Source organism: Oreochromis aureus, linkage group 19 (genome assembly GCF_013358895.1).
Source record: "Oreochromis aureus strain Israel breed Guangdong linkage group 19, ZZ_aureus, whole genome shotgun sequence".
In the NCBI taxonomy this organism is placed as follows: Eukaryota; Metazoa; Chordata; class Actinopteri; order Cichliformes; family Cichlidae; genus Oreochromis; species Oreochromis aureus.
In genome coordinates, this window is record NC_052960.1 from 11,544,319 (window position 1) to 11,567,755 (window position 23,437).

The window sequence follows — 23,437 nt, forward strand, 5'->3', positions numbered from 1 at the left end:
AGCCATGGTCAGCAGCACAGGCTGCACACAGAGGAACAGTCTATAATTAAGGGTCAATCAGGGTCAATTGGATCGATATTGCCAGAGTAGGAGAGTCTTCAGCAGTGTGTATAATGCCTTATCAGTCCGCGACAGAGGATGTTGGTTTAGGTAATGATGTATGTGTTTACATAGCGTATTAGAATGCAGTTAATCTCATCCCCTGTATAAATGACACAGTGGCATGACAGCCCTAAATCCAAGGTTCCTGAGCAGGTCTGGAGATTTAGGAATAGTGTGGGAAACAGAATCTGATTTGTAAAACCGAAGATTAATCGTCTTCAATTAATGTTACTCTCTCACTTCTTGTGATGTGTGTGTGTGTGTGTGTGTGTGTGTGTGTGTGTGTGTGTGTGTGTGTGTGTGTGTGTGTGTGTGTGTGTGTGTGTGTGTGTGTGTGTGTGTGTGTGTGTGTGTGTGTGTGTGTGTGCGCGTGTGTGTTGTTGGTGGTGAAGGACAGATCCTCCTGCCCTGGATGCATTCATCATGGATAAAGCCCTGTTGGACTATGAGGTCTCTATCGATGCAGACTGCAAACTACTTACTGTGGGAAAGCCATTTGCTATTGAAGGTACAGACACTAGCACACACGCACACACTTGTTTTTATCACTTGTGAGGGCCCGTGGTTGTCTTTGAAGCCAGTTTTTTAAAAAACAACTTGAAAGGCGTTGAAAAGCACTCATGCATACACACGCACACCCCAAAACTCCATCAAACAGTAACATTTATTCATGTAGTCACACACTTAGAGGTCCACTGAAACAATAATTCAGGTCAGGACTTTAACTCAGGGTTGGGGGATATATTAAAATTTTCTACTGACCTTTGCTAGTCTAGCTCTTTGACTGCTTATACTATATATCCACAGGATATGTGTGGAAGGCCACACATGAGGTGTGGGCCACATGATCCTGCTCTCCAGAGTCAATGCTGTGAGGATAGAGTCCTAGCTAATGCATGCATTTTAAAAGGCTCATTCCTCCTTGCTATGTTATCACTGGTCAAGTTGACAGTTCAAGGCAGGTCAAAGTGAATTTAAGGCAATGGGAGACCCATATAGATATAGATATATACAGATTCATTTCAAATGCTGTAGTCAGTCATGTAGTAGCTAAGGAAACAACATGACTGACAGAATAACACGGTGATTCACTGTGTGAACTTATAACGCTCCAGGGTAAAAGTATTCAACCATCTATTATTAACAAGACTGCCCAGTCAGAACACTTTGGACTTTGATGCTCAGACATTCCAAGAACATTTAAAAAACATGTTAAGAAAAATCCACTGCCAATCAGAAAACAGCTAATGACCCCCACAGGGGGATATCAGATTCAAGTTCTTGCACACTGCTCCATGAATATGTGGGCTTACGCATGCTTATATCTGAGAGTCTGGCACTGATGTGTGTGCGTGATTCTTTTCTTGTTACACTTTATTTTTCTGCCCCAAAAACCATCATATTTTCAGAGATGTGCACAGAAAACATGTGCAGCTAAATTTGAATTTTTTTTCCTTCTTTCCAGCATTTTCCTTCTGCACGTGTCACTGAGGTAAAACTGTTGGGAAAGAAGAAATATTACAATAATAGAAGCTTTTAAATATTGTAAATAAGATTGATGTATGCAAAGAAATATATAATATATCTGTTTACAAGGTAAACAGCATTGCCCCTATTTGCAAAAAAGTCTAAAGGGCTTATATCATTCTTTTCTGGAGGGTTTAATACCAGACAAATTACACTGTGTACTGTAGCCATTGATCATTTATATCAACAATAACTCATGTTTTTTGGCCAAGCAAATGATTACTTTACGTGATTATTGTGGCCCCGTATACTGGAAAAAGTAACAACATAAGAAGTTGCAGTACTGTAGCAGTAGTAGGAGTTGCAGTGATGTGCACACACACATACGCACACACAGGAGTAAATTATAACACTTTTAGAAATAAACGCTGCTGACGACCTGCCGAAAGAAATTATGTCCCAGCGCCAATAAATCTCAGGTTCTGCCTTTCACCGAGATAAATAAAGCATTCTAGCCATTATAGCAAGTTTTACAGTATTCGAGTCACATGCCGTCTGCACATATACACATTCTGAAGGTGACTTTGAAGTGAAATTTCTGCTAGCGGAACACATTTATTGGATATATCAAACATGTAACCTCTAACCCAATGTAGCTTAGTCACCAGGAGGTTTTTCTTTACTAGGATAGAATTGGCACTGGGTGCTCACGCATGACCACATATGTTTATTTATGTCCATGCATATTACTGTAGGTGTGTGTTTGTGTGCTGGTGCAAGCATTTGTGCGTTTGATTCATATCAGACTTCTTTTCTCCTCATATCACTGATAAAGGCACAAACAGAAACACAGGCGATAAATAGAAACTAGTAAGGGTGCCACATGGGACCAGAAACTATCTTTGATACTATTTCTCTGTCAGTCAAAGTGTAACCTCAGAAAGACCCCACTCCCACGTTCCCTACTTCCTGTACAATCCTTGCTCACTGGAGATTATCTAGTGCTTTCTTCATTGCATTGTACAAAATGAGCCCAGGGACAGCGCTGAGCCATTACTCATGAATGTGAAGAAGGGAAAGCAGGTCTCATTGATATGTAGAGCGTGTCAGTTTGATGACTACTTGATTCACCGTCTACACAAAAAAGTCACGCAAAGAATCTACACTTGTTTGAGTAGCTATTTTGCAGGAGTGAGGAAGAGTAGGATGGGGCTAAATAAAGAAAGAACAGGAAATGACCCAGACAGGAAACATGAGACAAGTAAAACAAATAAGAGGAAGAAAAGAAAAAAACACGAGACGGAATAAAAGATTTTAAAAAGTAAGTAAGAACAACAAAAGTAAAAAAATCAGGGGCCAGTGAGTGAGGTGGGAGTTGAGCATAAGAAGGAGATAGAGGGCTTTCATTTGCCCACTGCCAGTTTGCTCCTTTCTGCACAGCTAGTGATAAAAGAGGCAGCCAACACAGTCTCCTAATCAAGACAAACCTTCACCCCAAGCAGATGGAATAAGGGAGGGGAAGAAAGGACACGGAGTGGAAGAATGGAGCAAAGAAAGAGAGGAAGTGTTATTTGGTCTGTATGTGGATGCAGGCGGGATTTATAGAGCAGTTTGTGGTCAGGAGATACAGAGAGACGCTGGAATTGGGACTGTGGAGTCGCTCCAGGCAAGGTGCTCTGCTGAAATCTTCAGGCTGCTTAAGTGGAGGGAGATGCGGGGGTGTCACCGTGCGTCTGTTTTCGCTGAGTGCTGTTGGGAGATGTTTACGACAGCCTAGACACACCCCATTAATAATATTGCCACTGAACACGCAGCCACTAGCTGCCCGCACGCATGTGTGTGTATGGGGTTGGTGTGCATGTGGAGCATGTGTCCCTGCGTGCATAAGTGGTCTGCACAAGCTCAGTCAAGCAGAACAAAGCATGTCTGAAGATCAAAACGAGGATGGCAGAGGATCCTGTTGGCGGGGTGAAAGTATTGTTGGTCGGGCAGCTCACGTCTGACGGGAGTGACGTACAGACACGTTTCTGTGTGTGTGGTTGTGTGTGACGTGTGTGCGTGCATGCAGAAATGTGGCAGAGTCTGAAACAAAATTAAGCATTACTGACTTGATTACGTGATTAGTAGAAATGGGCAACTGTTGTGATTAATTAATAATAATTCAGTTTGATGTCTTATCTTATGTGATAGCAGTTTTTTGATTAAAGATGTCATCTTCTGGAATATTTAGAGGACTAACTTTTTTGGGGGGTGTTATTGAAGCAGAGATTAATCAAGAAAAATAATCATGAAAATATATATTTGATCCAACCCTATAACTGTGTATCTTGTTCACACATAGACACAAACCTTAAGAATTTTTTATCCAACCTGAAAAGATTAATATTTGATTGAATCCAGTTTTGCCCTCTTTCAAAAGCTAGAAATTCATGCCTCCTAGCCCACACTTTTTACCAGTCAATAACAAAAAAAATGTTAAAAATGGCCTAAGTTGGAATTCAGTGAAATAAAAGCTTGCACACACCATGAGATTAATAAATAAGCAGAAGCTTCAGCAAACATCCATTCATCATCTTCCACTTATCAAAAGTTGAGTTATGGTCGGAGCAGGCTAAGCAGGATATTCCAACACTTTCCATTTCCTCCTGGAGCATTCTGAGGCACTCCCAATCCAGATGAGATATATAATCTCTCCTGTGGGTTCTGGGTCTATCCTGGGATCTCATCCCACTTGGATATGTGCAGAAACACTGCAGAGGGAGGCACCCAGGAGGCATCCTAACCAGATGCCTAAACGGCTTCAACTGGCTCCTTTTAACACAGAGAAGCAGCGGTTCTACTTCGACCTCCCCAGCCTATCTTTGAACTCATACACCCTTCAGAGGAAACTCATTACCCAGATCTCATGACCATCAGTGAGGGCTGAAATCTAGATGGACTGGTAAATTGAAAGCTTCACCTTTTAGCTCAGCTTTCTCTTTACTACAACAGTCCCAAAACAACCACAAAGACGCTGGATTAATCCGCTGGTCCACCTCACATTCCACCTTCCCATCACTCATGAATAAGATCCCAGGATAGTTGAACTCCCCTTTCTGCTTCTCTCACCAGAACCCATTTTCCAGCAGAGAAACGTGGCCTCAGACTTTGAAAACCAGCAATATTTAAAGTGTCTGAAAACCTGTTTTCTCAGGCAGCTATTTAAAATCGACTTAAACACAGAAATAGCTGAAGTTCGAAATGTGCTGGTTGTTTCTTTTAAAAATTGTCCCTGCTGCTTTTACCTGCACATCTCTTACCAATTTGAAGAAACAAAATTACAGATTAAAGCTGAAAGCCAGTGTCACTTGAAGGTCACATATTCATGCACCAAACATATTCTCATATTTTAAGAGGTTGGTGGGATAACACATACTATTTATGTTGCCTAGGAGATGCTGCTGAAAAACTAAATTGATGCAACCACTCTCACAGAAGCACCTGAGTTTGTAACTGCCTAACTCATGCAGGGTTACATAAGGTTACACATTTATTTAGAGAGTCCACATTTCAAGTTTTGCTTGGAGAGTAGGGCGTATTTAAAACTTTTATATTAGATTAAATTACTGTATCTCCAAAAAACTGAAGTAAAAGTACATTAAAAAAACATGAAATAGGGAGTATGCTCTTTGATGTTTAATGTAACACAAGTCAAATTTACACCAAATCTATTTGTTTATCTTCAGTGAAATTTTAGGTTGTGTTCTTAGACTTTATATAAATGATGGCTGTAGGCACCATGACATTGGCTACTGTTTGGAAGCTTAAACTTTAGCATCTTGGTCACAGTCTTTCTCTATTTTACTCATTTGGATCATCTATTACTTGGTAAATGGTAAAAGGCCTGTATTTATATAGTGCTTTACATATCCAGTCATCCACCCATTCACACACAGGTGATGGCAAGCTACATTGTAGCCACAGCCACCCTGGGGCGCACTGACAGAGGCGAGGCTGCCGGATACTGGCGCCACCGGGCCCTCTGACCACCACGGTCAGAGGCACCCGTTGCCGTGGGCAACGGGTGAAGTGTCTTGCCCAAGGACACAACGACCGAGACTGTCCAAGCTGGGGCTCGAACCGGCAACCTTCCGATTACAAGGCGAACGCCCAACTCTTGAGCCACGATCGCCCACTTCACCCTGAAACATACTGTATAATATTCCTCTAACAGTACTAAATTCCCTTCTTAGTAGCTTTCACACAATAGAAAAACTACACCTACAAAGTAGCAAGAAAATCCACCTGTGCACAAAAAAATATGTGCTTTACTTTTCAAACAGTAACTAATGTAAGAGTAAAACACCTGCAAATAGTCAAACTTCAATAACAGTAATGAATGTAGGCAATGAGCAATGAAAATGACTTAATACAGGCCATACTCACTAATAAGCTGGTGTGCTTAGGGGAACATGAACCCCATATTAGATGCACTTTTTACAAAAAATGTAACTCTAAAGTTGGAACAGATCATCTGTGTTTTTGAAATAAACTGAGCTTTTTACAAACCCAGTGCTTTTAAGTAAAACTCGACGGGCACCGGTGTGTCTTTGAGTGTGTGGGGGGATTTGAGTGACAGCTTTGGGACATGAAGCTTGTGATGGAAAATGCGAACGTCTGGGGGAAAGAATCAAAACAAATGACAAGTGACTGCCCACTTGCATTTCAGTATTTGACTGAGTGCTCTAAAGAATTGTGGATGGAGATATGCTGATGACAGAAAAATGCTCTCTGTCTGCTTGGGAAAAAAGCATGAGGAGCGAGACATACAGAGACAAAGCAGTGGACTCGGGAGAGGAGCCGAGAGATAAAGAGAAGAATGAACTGAAGCAGAAATTGAACGAAAGCGAAGGGATGACAGAGATAAAGAGTGGACTAACAGAGGAAGAGACCAGCGGCAATGGTGGGAGAGAAAAGACCTTGGATGGGGAAAGAGAAAGGATGAGGGGGGAAGAGAAGACGAAAGGAAGAAAAATGAGAAAGGAAGGGTCGGTAAAGGAGGGAAAGAGCAAAGGGATGGAGGCTTTGGCAGTCTTTGTCATGTAGGAAGCAGAGTGTGACAGCTACGTGAACCTTCGCTATTCTCTGTTTCTGTCCACAACCCCCATCGGGCTCATACACCTTGACAGCCCCATAACACACACACACACACATAAACACACTGACAAACAGCTGCCAAGTCTGAGCCAGCCACACACACACACACAGAGAGACACACACAAAACCCCTGTTGGTATGACTGTGTCTGTGACTGCAGTACAGATGAAATGAAACAAACAATCCCTGGAGGTTTTGTATAGCAATAAATTTTAAAGAGGGTCTTTTCTTTTGAGTCAAAGCTGAGGGACACATTTCTTTCACTTTTTACCTGTAGAAATAGTGGTCGTAATGCAAAACAGATGCCTTTTGAGTAAGTTTGTGAAGGGCAGAGAGGCAATTCTCTCCAGCTATTAAACAACACTTGAATGTGCTGCTATAGAAATTAAAGCAATAAACACTGGTGGAAGATTGTACTTAAATCTGTGACTTAATTAAAAATATTAGAGTTATATAATTTTATTGCTGTAACTACTCTGTATTTTATTGCTTTGTCTGCTCTCATTATTCCAACTGCTGCTGGTGGTGTTTTACCTTAAGCAAAAGGGGAAACTAAGGCATTACCAAACAATTGATGATGATGACGAAGAAATAATTTCTATAAATAAAAAACAGATTAATATTTAATGCACTACAATAATGATTTGCATTACTGGCTGCATAATTAGATGGACCTTTTAAGCTATCGGTTTCACATCTGTGACACTTAACTCTAGTTGCATTGTACTGTACACCCCTTGGTTTGTCTAAAAAAAAACAAAGCTGGGAGGATGTGTAAAAGAATGAATATAACTACAATCATGCAGTCATTAAAAATTGTACAAACACAACAAATCACATTAAACCTCGGGAAGTAGTAAAAGGGTAATAAAAACAGAACAAGTTGTGTTTATGCAAAAGAAATAACACATTTAATGGAGTATCTTACAACCATTTAAAGGTGCAGTTAGTAATTTTTATTTAGGTTATTTAATAGGGAAAAAAAGCTATTGTGCTCACAAATATACTTAGATTAGTGTGTAATTACATCATCCAACAAACTGATGCCGTCTCAAGTGTGTACATGTGTGTGTGCATGTACATGTCTATGCATAGGAATAGTAGTGGTAAAATAGTTATGTTAAGCTATATAGTTTATGTCTTGCATATTTCCACAACCATATCCATAATCACATACTGTGTATGCTACCGTTGTATATAGTGTATTATCGTACTTATTTTGTATTTGTTTGTATTTTATTTGTATTTTTTGTATTTTTTTGTATTTTCCTTCTGATATCTGTACCAAAAATTCCACGTCGTGGGATCAATAAAGTCTTATCTTTTCTTATCAAATAAACTGTTAAAAAAATACATATAGTAGGAGCAGGGACGGGTTTGTGGAAGCCACCATTTTCCTCACTAAATTTAAATGCAGCAGCCAAAAAGGACATCTCCCTTAAAACTAATCGTATTTGATGGAATAAGTCTTTTTTTTTTTACTTAATGTGGCTAGAGACTACCCTTATAAATAGTACACCAAAGGCAAAGAAGAGCAGATTAAACATGCAACCCTCTTCTGGACAGATGACAAGAGCTGGCTAAACAACAACAGCTGGTTTTAAGCTAACATTATGCCAGCTAATATTAGGCTTGAGTGTCCAAAAAGTCCGCTAACTATAGCTACGAGCAGCTAGAACAGCAGTCTTACTGACAGAAAAGTTCAGCATATCCTCAGTTCACCTCAGTATCGCTGTCATTGGTCAGAATGAGCATCTCTGACTCATATTGGACCCGTACTGGACTCCTGTCACAAGGTTTTACAGCTTCCAACAGAGTAAATAAAGGTGGATGCTTCTCACCCAGTATTGGCAGCTGAGGTAAACAGTGGATCGACAGCCTGCACAGTCAGGTAACAAATCTAGGGTTGATCCAGATTCGGTCCAGACAGTAGGCTAGTACAAATACACTGGCTAGTCTCAGCTCAGCTCTTATGCCGAACAGTCTGTGCACAGTCTATGTTTGTCCTAATAGGAGCCACCATAGCTGGGATTATGCACTCGAATTGGGCAAGGTAAGAAAACAGAACTCATTTAGCAACAATCTGCAATCTATTGACATCTAGTGGCGAAAATTTTACACACAGTAACTTTAATTAGATAATTAAGATGATTTGGCATACAAAGAAAAACAGAGGATATTACGATCTATTTTATCTAGGACATGACTATTGAAACGGTGCATGGGAAAATACTTGACAAAATAGGATTTTGACATCTGTGGTAAATAGTATTTAAAAATTCAGAGAATCCAGAAATAAGGCTGAAAGGGATAAGGCTGAAACTAGTAATGAATGGCCATGATCTTTGAACCCTGAGGCAGCACTGCATTTAAAACAGGCACCATTCTGAAGTGGAAATCACTAGGTGATGAATGACCACTGAGCAGATGGATTCAAATGGCAGAGGCAGACTATGGTGCAGACCAACCATTCGGTGAGTCATTCACCCCAAACAATTTACAATTCATAGACAGGAAAACATGGTGTGGCTGAAGATCACCTTTGGACTCCACCAGCATCAGCGACATCAGCACAACAATGAAAAAGAGGCAGCCACTTTAACTCCCATTACTAGTGATGTGGTCCTCCATATTTACATGATAGCCATTCAAACAATGTTACACATGAATGTTGGTACTATCAAACTTAAAATTAGCTTTCTTTTTAATAAAATAAAATGAACAAAATTTAATATTTTGTTTCAATATTTGAAACAATATTTGAAACTAAATTAACTAAAAATAGGGTGTAAATTATTTGCAAATGATTGCATCTATTCTTTTCATATTCTGCAGAACATTTAAACTTTGTTTTGGCAGCATTACAACAGCATTCTGGAACATAACAATGACTGCATCAGTATATAGCATGTAATGGCCAAAAGATTTGTACTACCCCTCATTTCTTTATATTTTACTAGGGAAAAAAGAAATGGTGATGAAGTGTGCAAAAATAAATGGAAACACAGTATATAAGGCAGAAACAGAGTCGGCGCAATTCTTATGAGCTTGGATGTCAGTATTTGGTATGACCACCTTTCTTCTTCAACACAGCGTGAACTCTCTCAGGCAAGCTTGTCATTTCTTTAGGTAGTCCTCAGGAATAGTTCCCCGGGCTTCTTGAAGGAAATTCAAAGCTCTTCTTTGGATGTCAGCTGCCTTTTGTTTTTATTCTCTGTCAAGATGATCCCACACTGCTTTAATACTGTTGAGGGCTGGGCTCTAAGAAGGCCAGTCTATGACTGATAGTGTTCCATTATGTGTTTTTCTAGCCAGGTATGCTTTTACTGCAATGACAGTGAGATCATTGTCATGCTGAAAAATTAAGCCATTGCCAGTCTAGTTCTTTTCAGATGCTAGTGCATGACTGAACTTTTCTTTGTTCATAATTCCATCAGTTTTGACAAGGTCTCCACTGGCCAGACTTGTGGAAAAGTCCTTGGAATTGAGGGTGTTGATATGCACACTCATGCGTGTGTGTGCATGAGCACAGCTGGGGTTGAGGTGTACTAGAAACCTCGTAGTATCTTCCAACTATAAGGTATCTTAAGACAAAGCAGTCAACACCTTTATGTATCTATTTTTGTATTTGGCAGGATGAATCCCCAGGACCTCTACTTCCCACAGTCTTGCCACTGGCTGAAATTCACCCCCAAACCATAAGCTCCTCCACGTTTTACCTCTTTTCTGACCTCCTGCAATCATATTGACCATGATCTGACCCAGAGATTTCAAATTCCTTTTTTCCTTGTTTCCATTTCTTAAGAATGGCTTCTTCACAGCTGCCCTTCCACTGAGACCATTTCCGGAGAGGCTTTTACAGACAGTACATGGATCAACTGATCAACCAGATGCATCAGTCAGTTCTTTACTGGAATTTTTCCTATTTCTTGAGGAAATGACTTTCAGATAGTATTCATGTGTTGTAGTTGCCCCCTTTTTTGTCCTCCACTTGTCCAATTTCCTTTTATGCTTGAATGATTTGTAGGTCAGTGTTAAGTGGCTTAACAAACAAACAACATTCATCTGAAAATGTCAGATACAAAGGTTGGACTGAAAATGAGTCAAAGAAAACCTGAAGAACTATGTTCTACACCAGTTTAAAAATATATATTCTGGCTCCTTGTTAGCAAAATATAAAGAAATGAAGGATGGCTTAAGACTCTTCCACAGAAGTGTATGAAAAAACACTCTAAAACTATACCTGATCTTGACATTTTGTATATTTAATCAGATAAAAAAGACATGCTTTTATTTATTCTGTATTTTTTTCACTTCAAGATGTTTTTTCTTCACCATCCATGATGTGAAAGTGAAAAGTACTTATTAATACTGTCAAGAAAGTGATGCGATAACTACCTCCGACAGAAAGCTACACTTACATAATTAAAAAGGAACACTATCATCAGAGCTACCCGCTGTGGCGACCTCTCGTGAATAAGGGAGCAGCTAAAGTAGCTTTCTTTCTTTTTTACTGTCATCAGAAGAACAGGATTCATAAAAGGGCTATAATATCAGTATGGTATCAATTTCCTGTGCACATGGAGTGGAACCAACCTTTGTTTGGCCTTTCAACAAAATAAGGTCTTGTATCTGTAGCTGAAGGGTACGAATGTGAAGTGAGCACAGAGTGGATGATCAGCATCAGGCTTTGAAAAGTGTTTTGCAACTAGTAGCTCTGGTGAGGCTTGGTGAGAGGAAGGAGGTGTTTTATTTTTTTACAGAATCTGTAAGTCTAGTTACAGATTTAGAAAGATTGAAATATACTTTAAAGTGAATACAAACAGGATATGCAAATGGACTAAAACCTATAAAGACAGTTTTCTAAAGTAATATGCTATAGTGTTATAAATCTTATTTCTACAGTGGAGCACAATGTAGTGAAATTTAAGGGAGAAAAGGCTAAAGCGGAAATGAAATGGGGAAAAAAGACACCATTAACATTCATTCAGAGGGACAAGTGAAGAATAATAACACAAGGAGTTAACTTTGACATTTTTACATCTACTAAATTTACTCCTCACAGCAGAACCAGAAGTCCAAGATGTTGTGTTGGACCAAGACCTCATAAAGAGAATTTCATTTACAAGACAGTAATTCAGTCTGCGCACTGCCATGTGACTGTAGCCAAAGGGAATCTAACCGACATAAGAAGCAGTCAGGTAAAATATGTATATTTGCATATTTTCCACTGAAGGAACTCTAAAGGGTGGAGTCAGATTTGATCCCACTCCATTCCTTAAGCTGGGATCAGACTACTTGATATGAGCCTTAAAATGGCCTGAGCTGACAGAGAATGGGGTGGAGTCGGAGCATTTGGAATGGAAATGAGTATCAGATGTGACATATAAAATTTCATAATGGAGTACAAGTCTAGAATACCTTATAAGGTCTCAAGAGGCAGACCTAACTATTTACATTATCATAAATAGAATTAAACATCCAAAGAATCATACATGTTTCTAAAACTGACATTCCTATACAGCTGCAAAATGCATTCTGAGTTATGTTTGAGAGAAGCATATTTTCTCTCCAGCAACGTAGCTTTCAACTTACAAGACTGATGAAGACTGTGTAAGCAAGTAAAGTAGACTGTGGAGATATAATCTTATATTTGTTTCCTTTCCACTCTCATGTTGTTAGGGTTTCTCACCAGAACCACTTTGTTACATAGAAAAATCTCATACCGTGTCACACAGGTATATTTATTTCAGCAGCAAAGAAGGGGACAGAACACATGCATTCATCCCGCTGATAAAAACATGAAAAGAAAGAAAACTCCACACCATTACTGAGTGAAGAAGCCTCTAATAAGGCTGGGTATTTGTTAAATCCACCAAAATATGATTATGAATTATGAGTTAATACAGCTCAGCCAGATGGGAAAAGGAGGAAGAGTTCCAACATGAGGATGTTTTCTTTTCTCAAAATGTCTGAAAACCAAGTTCTAAGGCACTGCTGAGAGTTTAGAAAGGCTGTTCCCAGTTTACTAACTACTCTCAGTATAAGAAGAAAATAATTTTATCTTAAATCAGCCTCGATTCTCGCTCCATAAGCTCATCACTGATGTGTCTGACATGTTTTGAAATCACAGGAAGTTTTGAACATATGCGGAAATCTTTCTGAAACACATCTAAGTTATTGAGATAAAATCATTAATCATCTATGCGCATTTAGGCAGGTTTCTTCCCCAAACTCAACACACAGAAGCAGACTGATATCAGACAGAGCTGCCAGCTTGTTACACTCTGACCCTGAAGTCTGAAACCAAACAAACATAAAAGAGTAGAAAAGACGTCTCAGCAGGGATGATATTAAATTAGAACATTTAAGAATAATTATTTGAAACCCTGATGGTTGGCAGCTCTTTCTGCATCTAAAACAAGCACTAGTAGGGAAAATTAATTGAATGGGAACTTTAAAAAGGAAAGACTAATGAAGAACGACTGCTACATTCTCCTGCAAGGTCACACGGGTCATGAAAGACCACTTGGTTGTATGTCTTGATCACTTATTGCTATACCTCTGGGAATAACATCTAATCTTATCTATGCTTTAGATCTGATTAGAGTTTGTAGTTATAAACTTCTTGGGCAATATCAAAAGAAGCTTCAAACCACACAATACGTGAAGTTGATCCACTGTGTGTTCTGTAATACAACCTCCAGCAGCTTTAGCTGTTTGTTTGTTTTTTTCACTTTTATACACAGCTGTTGTCCAGGTGAATCTTGGGACGCTGTATTTGCACTCTATAGGTGGAAATACTTTGCCAGAAAACATAGTTTATTTATGATTCAATCTGAAGACTGTAAACCGTAAATCTTCTTTTTCCAGAGGCCATCTGCCCTTTGGCAAAGTGCAACTGTCTGACTTTGGTTTTACTGCAAAAAAAACCACCGAGTTAGACACTATCTTCCTGAGGCATGACTGTAGCTCTCAGGTTGGTTACCTTTAGCACACGTATTTACATCTGTGTCTGTGTCCTCTTTCAGGTTATGGTATTGGCCTTCCCCAGGGTTCTCCTCTAACCCGTAATGTGTCAGAGTTCGTCAGTCGCTACAAGTCTGACGGTTTCATGGACATGCTACACGACAAATGGTATAAGGTTGTACCCTGCGGAAAGAGAGTCTTTGCAGTCACTGAGGTAAGTCATCTGTGGGAGTGTGTGTTCATGAATTGTGTACGTGTGTTGTGTGTTAAGCAAAGCCTTCTGCTGCTGTACTTCTATAAATGAGTCTCCCTTTGGGACACAGACTGGATTGCCTGCCAGCTAGGCACACATACACTGACAGACACTTTCACACACACACAAACAAAGACATACAATCACATAAACTCAGGCCTATTTACTGACCTTAACCAGAGTTACAGGCACGCACTGTCTGAGTGTCGATTCTTATTTGTGTCGTGTGAGTGCTACAGTACTCTGAGTTCTTGGCCTCCCTTTTACTTGCACTCCTTTTAAAGAACTGGAAATCTCTAGACAGAGCAAAATGTCCGTATCTATATCTCTTGTTTGCGAATAGAGAAGCTATTCAACTCCCTTTGGCCATCTCTTTTAAATCCCACTTCAAAGTTAAACCATAATATAGCAACAAATGCAATTATGCAGTCATAGGTTTCTCCAGTGAAACGAAAACCTTAACTTCACCCTGCATCGGAAAGCTATTACTGTTCATCCCATTTGAAGCGCAGAGAGCCGGCTACTTTCTAACAATGTAGGCGTTGGTGTGAACCTGCCCTCTGGATTAGGAGCAAAAGGAGGTCAGTGTTGTCACTGATGAATTTGTGGTGTCAGCATGGGGCTAATTGCCATCGGAGACAGTGCAGAAATGAGTCGGGTGGAGGAAACATGATTAGAGAGCATTACTCTTGTCCCTGCCTCTTCCACTTCCTCCAGGCCGATGAATGCCTCATATGAGATAGACATTATGTCAGGGTGGGTTTAGGCAAATCAAATAGGGAAAAGCTGCTCTTCAATTAACCATCGTCTCTTTTTACCATCTCTGTGCTAACTGCTGTTTCTTTCTATTACTCTCTTTTATGCCTCCCCCGTATTCTCCGCTGCCTCACTGCTCTACACCCTTTTCTTTCCAAAAATGTCTTTTACGCTGTTGTCCTCTTCTCTTGACTAATATTCTTATGGGCTTACACAGCCAAACTAGATACACAACAGCAGAATATCAAGTGGTCGTTTACAAAAAAGTGGCCTAAATGGTAATTATGTAAATATAAATCATCAATCTCTGTATTTTCCTCTCTGTCGGCTTAAGTCTTCAGTAATCTGTGTCACTCCCCCAACTTCTCCCTCACTCTCTCTCTTTCATGCTCTCTTTCTGTCACCGCCCCCTCAGACTCTACAGATGGGAATCCAGCATTTCTCAGGCCTGTTCGTGTTGCTATGCATGGGGGTAGGTGGAGCCTTGCTGACCTTGGCAGGTGAACACACTTTCTATCACCTGGTCATCCCTCGCCTCCGGCGTAGCCACACACTTCAGTACTGGCTGCACACCAGCCAGGTGAGTAAACATAAGGCCACACCATCTTTCATGCTAGGAAGACATGCCATGCACTTAAGCACAAAGAGTTATGCTCAGACATTTAAAACTCACATGATCTCTCATGCACACCAAAGGCACGCATAGGAGCACAGTCAATATGCACTCATATGTGTGCTCATATGTATATTGCTGTTGGTGAGACATCCTTACCCCCTGGAGCTCACACTTTTCTTGCAGATAACCAACGCCCTCTACTGGTTAAAAATTAAAAAGTCAAAAATTAGACTAAATGTTCCTAAAGCTGAATTGTCTGCGATAGCGGACATATTCAATTAAACATGTCTTTCCATTAAGTTAATTACATTAATTAACACAAATTAGGTTCTTGAATACCCAATTTGTTTCTATATGCTTTACAAATGAAGTAAAAAGTTAATAAATCTTACCACTGGCAGTCTTTTATTGATTGATGTATAAAGACACATTATGCATTGGTGCCTTTGTTTGTTTACCCTTTTCTCAGACAGATGAAGAGACAGATCGTTACATGAAGCTCTTTATACAGATTCCATCTGCAAAATAATTTTAAAATATTCGTTGTTTTTCATAAAATTCAAATATGTTATATTTTCTTCACAAAGTCAGTGTATAAATGTGAATTGCAGAAAGTGTCTGACAGCAAATGTGTGTTTATGACAACATCCACCAAAGAAACAACAAATTGAATATTTAAAGGTCATATTTTGGGGTTTTTTATGAAGCTCTGGCCATTACCAAATGAGGTGCCAGTGGCAACATTTTTTGAGTGAATAATGGAACTAGCAGTGTAAATATCAAGACTGCTCATATTGCTCATATTCGTTTGCTACATCTCTCTAAAAGGGCAACCACTCGCGGGCAGCCTCTAGCATTCATCACAAAAGAAGCTCCGCTATGAGGCGATGGCATCTGTGTCAGACCCTCAATATTATTCTTATCTTTAGAATAAGCCTCATTTCCCGCAGGAAATATTAAAGCATAGTCACACTTTAAAGTTGTTTTTTTGATCATGCTAACCTAAGCATTTTGATACTTAAATGAAAAAGGCCTCAAGGAACTGACGCGTTAACTTTAAGCAGAAAGGAACCGTCTCTCACTGAATTACAATTATTAGAGTAAATTATTCAAAAGTGCACTATAGCAGGAACGGCTGTCACAGATGTTCTCTGCAGCTGGATAGAATAATAACCCTTGCAAATTCATCTCTCCTGATTTATTTCAAATCTGATGGCGTCTTAACAGATTCCATGTTACTAATCATCTTCTCTGCTTGCAGAAAATTCACAGAGCCCTGCACACCACATATGAGGATGTTGGAAAGGAAATGGCCGGCCTTGATCAAAAGTAATGAATTCACTAAGTGATTAATGCACCATTATGTTGTGTCTATTTTCTTCTGTTTGTGTGTTTAGCAGATGTCACTTTGTTGTTGCTAGCTCAAAAACTGATTATTTTACTTCATAAAAATAAAAAAAATGATATGAGTGAATATGACTTTTTGGTTTTTAGGAGGCAAACGCTTATTTGTTTTCTTGCTTTAAGTTAGATAATAACAATAATATGAAACAGCAAGCTAAAAATAAAGGCATAAAGACTGGAAATGGAGAGAAACGGCTAGGCAGACTCTGTCCAAATGCAATAAAATCTACTTACCAGCACCTCTCAGCAAAGCTCAGTAATTAAAGCCGTTATATCTTGTTTAATCTGCGCTTGGCAGCTGCTGACAGTTTCATATGTACAGTCTAGAGTCTTATCAATCTCATCATCTAACCCTCTGCTAGAAAATGAATAAGCATATTTCGCCCAAACGTCAAACTATTTTTTTCTTAAATAATCGTATTAGAAACAGGTTAGACCATTCGTGCTACTGTGGCAGATTATTACATTTCTATGACTTGATAACAAAATTAATTGTGAAGGAGATTTTTTTTTTTTTGGTGAAAGTCCTGTAATGGGTTTAAACCTTTTATTTAATTTAAAAAAGAAGATTTAGTGTTAAGTCAGATAATATTACTACACTCTACATTTGGTTTACTGGGTGTAATTATCCTACATTATATATAAAAGTCCTTGCATTGCAGTACAGCATATCTCATTCTGTGTATTCCCTTTGCTGTGATCTTTCTCTCTTTCACCAGCCCCTCCTCTTGTATCTCAGAGAACTGCACCCTACACAGGAAACAGCATCAGCCTCCTCCACCATCCCCTCCCACGTCAGCTGGGGACACGGGCAACTCCTCACCATCCCATGAACCCAAGGAGAAACGCGTGCACTTTGACCTGGAAACGCTTCACAGCTACCGCCTGCGCACACACACCGCCTCAGTGCGCGGCAGGCCTGGGATGGTTGGCCGTCCTGGACTCGGCCTCGGAGGGTTGGGGCTTGCCAACCTGGGGAGTTTTACTTCTCCTCCACAGATTAGCCTCCATGCCAACGGGGGCCCTGTCTCGACTCTGGCTTCCACAGGCTTGGTGCTGTCTCCCATGGGAACCAGAGGTGCTCAGACCAGCTTATGGGAAGGGGAACTCCAGGAGCTGCAGGCAAAGATCGAGATATTCCGCACCCAGCTGAGAGAGGCTCTGGCTAGGAGAGCTGAGATCCAGAGCAGTCTGGAGAGAGAGAGGAGTGGACTGGTACGCAGGGATACTAGTCTTGATAGGGACAGGGACAGACAGAGAATACAAACTATTAATACAGACAGAAGTAGCTCCACTCAGCCCAGACTCCCTGAGAGAGACAGGACCAGCCAGCTGCAAACCCTGAATAATCAGCAGACTGGGCGGGCTAACCAGTCAGGTGGGCCTGGGACTGTGGAGCATGGGAGAAGCAGCCAGTTAAACACAGTTAACAGTTTGGACAGAGGCAGAGCCAACCAAGTGCGCCCTGTTAATACTTTGACAGGAGAAAGGACTGTCCAGTCACGCACTTCCACTAGTTTGGAGCGAAGTCGAGCCAACCAACAAGGTGCTGGAAATACAACTATCCAAACACGGAATACTTCTAGCCTGGACAGACAGAAGGCTAACCTATCACGCGCACTGAACACTTTGGAGAGGACAAAAGCTAACCAGTCGACTGTAAGCAGTGAGACTTGATTAACTCCTGACCTGTAGGACTGCAACAGGGTTAGTGAGGTGTTGCTTGCATAGCCGCGGGAAGATGGCTTTATTGGTGTGGGTTACATTTATGTGGCGTTTGCTGAACTATTACAGTACATGTTTACTCACAATGTTACTTACTGCAACCTAATAATTTTCATGCTGAGAATTATTTCCACACTTACTTAAAAATGCAACTAAAAATATTTTTCTGCAAGTGAAGAGCTGATGTCATCCATGAAATATTAATTAAGCAATGTAATATTTAAATAAAAAGCAGAACATAACCCCATTAATATCCCAACATACCAGATCCGACGAACTGAAATGGGAATCCAGAAACCACAGTGCTTACTGTGGAAAACAGTAGGTCACATGAGGAATCGCTGTATGAACTATAATAAATCAAAAATGTGGTGTGTTGTGCTGGCTGAAAAGCCCTACAAGCACATATGTGCAAAAGCACAGAAAAATCACAGTTAACTTTAACGAAATTGAATGAATCCACATACACATCCAATACATAGGATATGAAAAAGAAACAAAATAGCATATTTCAATTAACCAATATAATAATTTCCTAAAATTATGAATGATGAAAATAGAAGTGTTGCACAGTCCCAAAACAATTCTCTTTTGGGGCATCCAGATCCCATGAAACTGAAGCAAGCCTTACGTGCATTGACGCTTTGCATCTTTGCGTATGTTGTTCTGCAATAGATATACCCAACGAGTCAAATACTTTTTTTTTTTGGATATTTTTATATGCTTCTCTCCTGTTACAACACGTCACTTTGTGAGATGGTAATTCTCCTGTTAGTAACTTTAAAAAGACAAACTGTTTTTGAATTTGCAATAATTTTGAAAGTCTGCAGAGTGAAATAGTTTAAAGCCATTAAACCCAAATGTCCTGAAAAGTTTAGTTAAAAAAAGGTGACTTTCCCCTGACCCAGTGATTAAAAGACATAAGGCATTTCAGCTTCAGCAAAGCTTGTACCACAAATATTAGCTCTTAAGGCCACAGAAGGTCTATTAAAAAGATGCAGTCGGGACACTGCAGGTTCTAGTGTTGTGTTTTTCTAGTTTGGCCAATGCTAGAGCTGTTCATCTCAGCCTCTGCTGCTTCAAGTTTTTAGCATCTGTTTTTTACAAGCTGCCTCGCGTGACTACACCACCTTTATAAAAGTGCAATACTAAATCAAAAACCCCTTTAATTTTCTGAATCGTGTGTCTGGGGTACGGGTTTGGAATAAATATATCCACTATTTTTCATTACTAAAACAATCATGTAAAAAAACACTGAGTGTGGATTGCAATTTACTCAGTACCTGCAGATCTGATAGGTGAGATTTCATCTTTTTAACATATCTTTGAAATAGATGTATGCTTTTACACTTCTTCATTTTTTTTTTTTCTATAACGTGAATTAAGTTCCATGCTTTAAATCAGCCATTGGGAGCTATGAGGATCTGAGATTCTTCAGAAACTGGCTGCATGTGGGACTCGCTTTCAGTTACTCAGTCCACCACTGGATGGCACTGAATCCCTGCTTCCTGCGGCTATGGACACTGGCGAGTGTGTGGATTCAGGTTTTATTCCAGAAAAATGACAAACAGATGAATTTAAGCAATCAACTTCTGAAGAAACAATGACAGACAGAAACTGAATATTGCCATGCAGTTCTCATGGAGAGCAGAGGATCTGGGAAATAAGGTTTTACGAACTCGCTCCAGCACTATACAATGTAACGACACCTAACTGTATTGGGATAGTCAGTCTTGTGTGTCTCTCAGTTCTTTAAGCAAGCACTGGGGATTTGACAGCAAGTTTAAGGAAAAATTGATAGCAGTGAAAGTTAACGTGGCTGATGATGGTACTGATGTACATTTAAATTTTTCAAAATCTGCTGTGGTGTGAAGTGGTTGTGTTCACATCCCATGGTGTCTATGAGGAAAAAAACATTTTAAATCTTTATTGAGAAAGAGCTTGTTGTACTGGATATTTAAAGAAATACTTTTAAAGTTACCCCTCATAAAAATTATATAGGGCATATTATTGAATTTTACCATAAATGGTCATTCTCATGTTTTGAAATAAACATTTATATACTTATTTTTCTGGCATTGTTTCATACTTCGAATCGAAACAAAGGATAGCAAAAAATGTCAAGCTTTTCTTATTATTTAAGGACAGGAAACAGCAGTAAACACTGTAAGCAAGTTACTTTAATGATTTAAAAGTTCAGAACCAAAAATGCCAATAAAAAAACTTTGTAATCAGTAAACAACATTTTCTCTAAAGGTGTAAGAGCATAGCAGCACATCAGACTCAACATGTGTTTTCTACCAATTAGTTTTATTTTAGAACAACTATCCGCTGTGAGTAGGCACGACCCTGTAAATGATTAGCAGGTTCTTAAAGGATTGTTGGTCTGTTTTGCATCATTCATGGACAAAAAAAGAAGTAGAATCCTATATATATTGTTACTTTTTGGACAGTTTTTACTGACCAAAATTTTATCTCAGAGGACTTTTTATACCTTTTAGTGTAATGGTCGGGAGATCCATCTTTCTTTCTGGACTGATAGTCTGGGCTGTCTGCCACTGTGGTAAACAAAGCAGTAAACCTGCACTCTTTCGTTTTAATGTGCCACAGTGTTCCCAGTCCTCCATTAAACAATGACGTTTTGAGGTGTATCTGGTCTCTTGACAGAACTGTTAAAATGTTAGTAGCAGAAAGCCATTTTAGTCACAACAACAAATGCATTAAGAAGAATGAACACTGACAGCATAGGACTGCAGAGTCAAAGTCAAGCTGCAGAATATATCTGTTCTATCAAACTGACTGAACAAATCCTAACCACTGTGCCTCTGCTATAGCAAATTACCATGGAGCACTTAAGCATTCGATTTGTGTGAGAATTGTGGGTGATTATGATTTTTGGCTTGTCGAAATGTTGATAAAATGTGAACACTTTGTAAGCCCTCAATCAATATCCTTATCACATTTTAACATGCTGGAGCCAATAACACAGTGAAATCCTCCTCTTATCTGCCACAAGCCCTATCAAAGTAAAGTGCAGTCTGGAAACACAAAAAGAGCAGAGAATCAATGGTATCACAACCTAAGAGACTTGTCAAACAAATGCCAGTGTTCCTGAGGCTACTCAAGAAAAGGTTTAAGCACTACTTCACCTCAGGGTATAATGGCTTTGTTTAACTTGTCATGTAATGACAGCTCTTAGCCACACAGTGGCACTTGAAGCTGTCCCTAAGCACAAGAGCATAGACTGTGGAGTGGCATTACCTGCACAGAATGACTTGCCACTGAGGACATTATGTTGACAGTGTGACAGAGACGTGCACTTATTTACTTTTGGGAAAAGAAAAGCCACCTTCAGTGAGAGTGCATCCTATATTATGTGATTATCTCTGCATCCCCATGTTCATTTGCTAGTCAGTCAAACATCAACCACCCCATGAAGCGCTGGCCTACATAACATGCCAAAACAAATCACTGTTTCAGATTTCTCTATTGATTGTCTTTCAAATTACAAGGGAACATAATCAGAGCTATATTAATATTCTTTTAAAATCCCGTTTGCTATTTGACACTGAAAATTGAGTACTTATATGAAACCTGACACTTAGTGAAGCCAAAGCTGATATTGATACCACAACTGTCTAACACAGAAGAGCAATAACAACTTGTGTGTTGGTTGAAAGAGATGATAGATAGATGGATGGAGGCAGGCGCTGATTTAGTTCCACTACGTCGACCACGCTGGATAAAGTGAAGATCAATCTTTCATTTTCTGCACTCACATGGTTGGATTCTCCCTTATAATAAAATAAGCATGGCCTCTGTGTCAGGTGTCTTCAAAGCACGCAGGGTAAGCTGAATAGGTTGTTTAAAAAAAATCAATCAGAATCGAGTTGTAAAGTTGGGGTTTGCATGGATGGATGGGTAAATGTGCTGGCATGCAATGATAGAATTAATATCTTTCATGTGCACTTAAATTGATCGACATGAAAGTCTGCATTTACTGTATTAACATGTGTATGCTATGTGCGCACTGCAAGAAGCTCTGTGCATGCATTAGCCATGTAAACATGCACATGCGCTGCAAGCCTGGGTCTGAATGTGCACACACATACATGTTTGTATATGAACAGAGATGGTTGCCCTTTTGCTCAGACAAAATAATTGGGTCACATGTGTGAACACCAGTCGAGGAGAATTTTAATCAAACTTAAGAATCCCCCATTGTACATCCCCTCCAGCAATCAATTACCATCCAACTGGGGTTAATGGTAAAGAGTGCTGATAGTGCACTAACTCCACTAGAGAAAATGCAATTGTGGTGATGTGTGGCTTCCACAAGTTCTATAACTGTGTTCATAATTATCAAAATTCACCACCTTGAGAAAAGTGTAAGTGTCTGTGGGAAGCAGAAAAGAGCGTTCAAGCACTTCCACCCCCCTCCTTTTAGTGCTTTGTGTAGTGGGTAAATACGAGCCAGAGAGTGTGAGTGATGAGTTTATTAGCTCCTGCCAGCTGTGACCAGCCCTTGGGTATTATTGGTGGGTTGGTTGCATGGTTTGTGTGCGATGCTGTTTAGGTGGGGGCTTCAGGCAGGGCAGGGGGAACAGGAGGGGCGCAGGGGATGGAGGCGGAGACGGGGGAGTACCCCATGAGAACCAGAGAAACTCCCTGGCAACTGGAGACGGGATAAACACTAAATGGGGCGCCCCCATTCATCTAGCACCAAGCAGTGTCACACAGCCAAATGACAGAGATTGAGAGAGGAGGGGGTGCAAATATCTGAATGAGTGTAAGCCACTGGAGGCTGGTCAGCAGGAGACTTCCTGAACTGCACCTACTGAAATTAATCTGCCACGATATTAACATATGGGATGCCAGTGTCCCTGAATGTATCACACTTAATTATTGACCTGCCAGACGTGGAATAAAATAAATTTTTTTTTCTTTAAATTAGGGAAGGTGTGTGGGTGCTGTGGGTGTGGATGGTTAAGTTCAGTTTTCACTTCCAC

The 23,437-nt window shown here is 39.9% G+C and overlaps 1 protein-coding gene across 1 annotated transcript in view; it reads left to right on the top strand.

The window, feature by feature from the left end:
• LOC116318125 (glutamate receptor ionotropic, NMDA 3B-like) overlaps positions 1-20,427 on the top strand; it is a 64,600-nt gene extending 44,173 nt beyond the window's left edge. The window contains exons 9-13 of the mRNA XM_031737071.2: positions 495-610; positions 13,737-13,888; positions 15,099-15,263; positions 16,561-16,628; positions 17,423-20,427. Of these exons, the coding sequence (XP_031592931.2) occupies positions 495-610; positions 13,737-13,888; positions 15,099-15,263; positions 16,561-16,628; positions 17,423-18,380 (1,459 nt within the window). The 3' untranslated portion in view covers positions 18,381-20,427. The remainder of the gene's footprint in view (positions 1-494; positions 611-13,736; positions 13,889-15,098; positions 15,264-16,560; positions 16,629-17,422) is intronic.
• The last annotated feature ends 3,010 nt before the right edge of the window (positions 20,428-23,437 follow it).